Source organism: Morone saxatilis, unplaced genomic scaffold, assembly GCF_004916995.1.
Source record: "Morone saxatilis isolate NCDOM2014 unplaced genomic scaffold, NCSU_SB_2.0 Contig0, whole genome shotgun sequence".
Taxonomy (NCBI): domain Eukaryota; kingdom Metazoa; phylum Chordata; class Actinopteri; family Moronidae; genus Morone; species Morone saxatilis.
In genome coordinates, this window is record NW_023339650.1 from 11,847,931 (window position 1) to 11,854,764 (window position 6,834).

General features: G+C 44.4%; 2 protein-coding genes across 2 annotated transcripts in view; one reads left to right on the top strand and one right to left on the bottom strand.

The window, feature by feature from the left end:
• wasf3b (WASP family member 3b) overlaps window positions 1–6,834 on the bottom strand; it is a gene marked incomplete at its 3' end in the record, with an annotated part of 25,496 nt that overhangs the window by 9,075 nt on the left and 9,587 nt on the right.
• Window positions 668–5,529, top strand: chodl (chondrolectin). The gene is made up of 6 exons (XM_035656739.1): window positions 668–758; window positions 3,777–3,968; window positions 4,061–4,214; window positions 4,800–4,957; window positions 5,183–5,266; window positions 5,341–5,529. The coding sequence occupies exons 1-6, from the start codon at window positions 668–670 to the stop codon at window positions 5,439–5,441; spliced, it is 780 nt and encodes a 259-aa protein (XP_035512632.1). The 3' UTR covers window positions 5,442–5,529.

Genomic DNA, 6,834 nt, shown 5'->3' on the forward strand with positions numbered 1-6,834 from the left:
ATGATGATGGTGATGATGATGAAGGTGATGGTGATGATGATGATTATGGTGATGATGATGAAGGTGTGGATGATGATGTCAGCTGCTGGTTCGTCAGGCTGGAGGCGACAAAAAACTGTGACCTCATTTTCTTTGTTTCATCTGTGTCCAGTTAGCCTAGCTTAGCACAAAGACTGGAAGCAGAGGGAAACTGTTAGCCTAGCTTAGCACAAAGATGATTATACTTTTACTGCAGTAACTGAATACTCCTCACACCCTCAGATGTCATAACTGCAGCAGATATCAGAGAGTGTTTCAAGTATTGATCAGCTGCTCAGCTGGGAACCAATCAGCTTCCTGTGTGTGTGTGTGTGTGTGTGGCCCCCCAGGGCTTAATGAAATAGGAGGGTCCATCTGGGGCTCTTTGAATCGATCAGAGAGAGAGAGAGAGAGAGTGGGGGAGGCGGGGGAGGAGAGAGTCGATGTGAGCAGCAGACAGAGACGCCACCTCACTCTTCACTTCGGAGAGAAGAGGAACAAGAGAGGAAGTGAGGAAGAGAGCAGAAATGGAAATAAACACCAACAAACAAGGGGCAGAGCTTTTATTTTGAAATTTCTCTGTAAGTTTGGCAGAGGACTTCTCTTCTTCTTCTCCTCCATAACCCTACAGGGTTTAATTTTTTAGAAGATGATGCCAGGCTTCAGGGTAATGCTGCTGGTCCCCGGGGTCGTCATGGCGATGATGGTTGTCCGGATGAACGGGGCGCGAGTGGTGAGCGGTGAGTTACAAAATAAAAGTTCAAATGAATGAAAAGTAAACCGGTTCCATTTCTCTCAGTTTGTTTCTGTTGACTTTAGTTCAGTTTGGGTAAAAACGCCTTAATAAAGTTAATGTTAATAATAATAATATATATTAAATATTAATGATTAAAGGGTTTTTACCAAATACCATTAAACCATGCTAGTTAGTAAATGCTAAAGGGTATTTAACCCTTTAAAAAACCCTTAAACAGTAGATAAAAGATAAAAATATTATAATGAGTTCATGAAACCCACATTAAATGAAGGGCTGCTGTGACATTTTCACATTTTAAGATGATTTGAATATTAATGATAAATGTGATAATAGAAGCTGAATCATTTTAACATTTCCGCTCTGCTGCTTTGTCAAATTAAAATTTTTGCCCATGGGGGATCAATGAATCTGATCTTAAGGGAGGACATTTTGTCTCGACTACAGGAAGTACTGAAAGGAGTTGTGATTTAATTTTTTAGGTTTCTAGAATCTGGTTTCAGCGAGTATGCGTCCTTTGTCTCACTCGTGTACATACAGCCGTGATCGCACACTATCAAAGTTAATAATAATAACATTCAGTATATGTGTGTATTTTAACATATCGAATCAAAGTTCAGGTATCAGAATCAGAGTTGGGAAGTAGAGACAGTGTCAGAAGATCTCCGGTTGATAGGGTGTGGCTTGGTGGTTTGTGGGGCGTTCCGCGGTGGCGTTTGGCGTTGTCGGCAGGGCTGTCACATTGTTGTTTTGAAATGACACAAATTTGTTCAAATAAATGAAAAGGACCCCAAAGCAACCAGACGAACATAAAGACACTGAAGGAAGAGGAACCAGCCCCAATCCTCGCGTATAAATCTCTCTAATCGGTGGTTTTACCTTCTGGCGAGCTGCAAGTGGAAATGAGGTTATATAGTGGACGTCTCTCCGCTAACGTTAGAGATCACACAGAGACGCGTCAGAACAGGCGCCGCGCTTCGCAAACGCCTCGTCAAAGAGCATAGTGAGCAAGCTGTATGGGCCACATGAAGCCCCGCCCACAACGCTGTACCCTGTTACACTCGCAGAAGTGGTGATGTTTGATTTCATTGGCTGTCGGAGCGGTACGAGTCCGAAAAGTTGAGAATAATTTAACTTTTACGTGCAGCTAAATAACACAATGTCAGACCAAAAGAACCACAGGAACCACAAGAACCACAAGCAACCGAAAAGCGCAACAACCTCCAAGAACCACGGGGAAACCAAAAAACTAGCAAGTAACCAAAGAAGCAACCACAGAACCACAAGAACAAAAGAACCCTCAAGAACCGACCGGGACGCCAGACACACAGAACAACAAACCACGCGCACGAACCACAGAAAGACGAAGGAACCAACAAAGACACTACAAGCAACTACAAAAACCAGAAAGAACGCACCAAGAAACCACTAGAAGCGCACGAACGCGAACCGAAGAAGACAGACAACCAAAAGAACCACAGGCAACCAAGAAGAAGGCAGGGACACAAACAGGAATCAATAAGAACCAAAAACCCCCACCACACACAGAACACCACAAAAGACCACCAGTGGCATTCTCAGTCAACACGGATAAAGACCTTTTTACCGACCCCCTTGCGGAAGGCTTGTTTGACGTCAGACAATACCCTCGACGTTACGCAAGCCAGCAACGCCACAAACTGAGCTTAAACAACAAGCTAGCGCTGGACAAAGGAGGAGAATACAGAAGAAACCACGCATGCACACCACGCTGGTTTGCGAATCAGTTTATCTCAAGTGTTTATTAACCGGAAGCCCTCCCGTGTTGGGCGCCGCCGATAGCTCAGTGGGTACCGAGCTGGTGACCCATCGTCCGAGGCTGATCCTTGCTGCAGCAGCGTCATTTTTCTTAATCTGTCAGCATGTCTATGTTTTCTAACCTTTATATTAATTTATTTTTCAATGATTAGTTTTCTGTGCAGCTAATATGAATATACTACCGTTAACGATCAACACCTCACACAAAATTAGAAATGACAAGAATATACGACTTAAGGCAGAACAACATATACATGGATAAACGCGTCAGACCTAAAAGAGAACCCAACAAGAAAGTTGAGAAGAAGACACACAAGAAACAACAAACACAACACAACGACAGAAGCCGACAGGCCACTGATACGTAGGCAGCGACGGGATATCAGGTATGAGCGGAAGCTTCTTTAGTGGCTTTACAAAGTAAAGTGAATGATGTTGCAGAGAACGAGAATGCCAGCTAATCACTTAAAGTACGCCAAAGCTGTGTGTGAGGCGCTGGTTTGAACAGAGTATTAATCACACCACGCACACAACACACCAGGCCTCACACACCACACACACACACAGCACCCAGCCCTTATTCTACAAAGAAAATGTAGCAAATGAGTGTCAGACACAAAGAGGAACACAACATAATACAGTAGAAAGTTACACCAGATAAGTACATATAGTAATATAATAACTATTGTATTATTAACATGAATAAAGGTTAAGAAAACAAAGTATTGAAATATATAATAATGCATGGCAGACACTCAATGGAAATATCGGATGCCGAGGAGCGAATGGAGGGGTGGTAGGGCGCTAGGTAGTGATCAACGGGAATGGAAGGGGGTCGGTAGGGTCCTGAGTAACTGATCAAGGAGGAATGGAGCGGCGTGGGTAGCGGCGCGTCCTAGGTAGCTGATCAAGGCAGGAATGGAGCGGTGGTAAGGGGTCCTAGGTAGTGATTCCAACGAGGAATGGGGTGGTAGGGCTCTAGCGTAGTGCGATCAAGGTAAAAACTGGAGGGTGGTCAGGGTCCTCAAGCGTACTGATCAAGGGAAAACAGTGCAGGTGGTGAAGGGTCCTAGGAGCATGATTCAACGAAACGGCGCGAATGAGGCGGTACAATAACGTGAAAGCGAAGCCTTAGGATAAAGCAGGAAGGAAGCTTCATAGTTAAGGCTGAAGGAAGGTGAAGACAATAAGCCCTCTCCTCTCTCAGGTCAGACGGTGTGTTCGGGTGGTCCAGAGCATCCCTGCTATAAAATTGCATATTTCCACGATGTGTCGAGCCGCGTTGCCTTCAGGGAGGCGTGCCAGGCCTGTGAGATGGATGGAGGGTCGCTGCTCAGCATTGAGAGCCCGGCCGAGCAGAAAGACATTGAAAATCTGCTGGAGGTGAGACAAACAGATGGTCTTCTTCATCTCCGTCCTCCTTCTCTTCCTCCTCTCATCGTCCTCTTTGTGTCCAGGAGCTGCGTTCAGGAGCAGTGGGCGGGTCAGGAGGAGGTGCAGGTGGAGGAGGCATAGCGGACGGTGATTTCTGGATCGGTCTGACTCGGGTGGACGGACTCGATCAGGCTCATCCTGAACTCAGCAACACCTTCACTTCCTGTCCACAGCTCTACCAGTGGACCGACGGCAGTCGAGCCATCTTCAGGTGAGTGTGAGGTTGACGCTGCGTCAGGTGATCGACACTGTCCTCTGTCAGTCTCTTTACCTGCTGCTGTCAGCAGCCTTCAGAAGAGACAAGATTGTGTTGCCAGGCCTTTATCTAGACTCACCTGTTTCAGCCTCTGTACACTGGCTTCCAGTATGTTTTAGAATTGATTTCAGGATTTTACTGATTACCTTTAAGGATCTACATAGTCTCTGGCCCTGCTATATCTCTGATTAATTAGTACCATACACACCGGCTCGTTATGTGAGATCCTCTGGTATTTTGGCCCTAAAGGTCTGGAATAGTCTGCCTGAGGAAATCAGGTAAGCTGAGTCAGTGATGTACTTCAAGTCCCGTCTGAAAACATAGTTTTACCTGAAAGCCTTTCCTGATTTCACTTGAATTTAAAATTGTGGAAGAATCTTCTATTTCCTAAAGGTTTGCTTTATCTGCTTGGAAGTTTAAAACTTGATGATTATATAACATTTATTTATTTATTGTAAAGCACTTTGTAACATGGATTTTGAAAGTGCTCTATAAACAAAGATTATTATTCTTATACTAATGATGATAATGTTGATGTAGGAACTGGTATTTCGACGAACCGTCCTGTGGAGGAGAGGCCTGTGTCGTGATGTACCATCAACCAACTGCACTTCCTGGTCTGGGTGGGGCTTATCTCTACCAATGGAACGACGACCGCTGCAACATGAAACACAACTTCATCTGCAAATACAAACCAGGTACTGTCAGCTAATCAGCTTCACTCTCTGCTAAACAAACCAGGAACCATCTGTTTGTCTTTCTGATTTCTTTCTTTCTTTCTTTCTTTCTTTCTTTCTTTCTTTCTTTCAGAGAGCCATCTTGAACACACACCTGGAGATCGGGGCACAGGTGAGCAGGACAGCTCTTACAACTTCCACATGTTCTTCATTCGTTCCAAAATTTAAATGTGTGTGTGTCCTCAGAAGTGACAACAGGTGGAGGTGTGGTCACAAAGCCTGCAGGCGGCGAGGAGGTTCCTCCTGAGGTCACCATGGCTGGAGCTTCAGGTACAAACTGACCTCTGACCTCTGACCACATCTGACTGAACTCTGGTCTGATTCCTGTGTCTGTCTCTGTTCAGGCATGTTACTGGTCTATGTGATCATCCCCACAATCCCCCTGCTGCTGCTCATCCTGGTGGCCTCTGGGACATGTTGTTTTCAGATGCTCAGTGGAAGGTAAGACAGGATGTTCCCTTTCAAAACCTTTTTTCTTTCATTAATTTATCGAGAGTCCAGTGTTTGGAGCTAAGGTTGGCTTAGCTACAGAAACAGCAAGTGAACTCAGGTGTTTGTCACTGAATAAAGAGTGGAGTTCCTCCTGTATGTGTGTCTACTCTCAATGTACAGGACCCTGTAAACAAACACTGTACATAACCACATCAAAAACATCCTACTTTACAGGAGAGCCAATATTATTTAAAAAAATATTTTTCAACCTGCTTTTAATTTAACATTTTATCTCATGTATGCCTGGTTCCCTAAATGATCTGTGTCTGGTTCCCTATATTGTCTGTGTCATGTGTCTGCTTACCTATATTCTGTGTGTCTTGTGTGGTTCCATTTATTCTCTGTGCCATGTGTCTTGTTTACTAAATTTTGTGTCCTGTGTCTGGTTACCTATATTCTATGTGTCTTGTGTCTAGTTCCCCATATTCTCTTTGTCTAGTTCCCTATATACTATATGTCCTGTGTTTGGTTCCCTATATTCTCTGTGTCCTGTGTCTGGTTCCCTATATTCTATGTGTCTGGTTCCTTTAAGCTTTATGTCTGGTCCCTATTTCTCTGCATCATGTGTCTGGTTCCCTAAATTCCCTGTGTCTGGTTCCCTATGTACTCTGCGTCTGGTTCCCTAAAGTATGTGTGTCATGTCTCTGGTTCCCTATATTCTCTGTGTCCAGTTCCCTATATTATCTATGTCCTGTGTCTGGTTCCCCATATTCTATGTGTCCTGTGTTTGTTCCCTATATTCTGTGTATCCTGTGTCTGGTTCCCCATATTCTCTGTGTCTGGTTTCCTATATTCTATGTGTCTAGTTCCCTATATTCTATGTGTCCTGTGTTTGGTTCCCTATATTCTGTATCCTGTGTCTGGTTCCCTATATTCTATGTTTTTGGTTCCCTTTATTCTATTTGTCTGGTTATCTATATTCTATGTGTCTGGTTCCCTATATTCTATGTGTCCTGGTTCCAGTTCCCCATATTCTCTGTGTCTGGTTCCCTATATTCTCTGTGTCCTGTGTCTGGTTCCCTATGTCCTCTGTCCGGTTCCCCATATTCTCTGCGTCTAGTTCCCTATATTCTATGTGTCCTGGTTCCGGTTCCCCATATTCTCTGTGTCTGGTTACCTATATTCTATGTGTCCTGTGTCCTGTGTCTGGTTCCCTATTGTAAAAATGAAGACTGACCCAGAGAAAATACATATCCCAGCAGCCTCTGTTCCTGCTGAGGATGCAGGGTTCTAGTGTGTGTGTGTGCAGTGCTTACTCAGTGATTATGACGACTCAAACACTCAGATGTCTTGTTAACGAGAACTGATTTACAGCTTCTGGCTCAGTGTCTGTGTGTGAGTGTGTG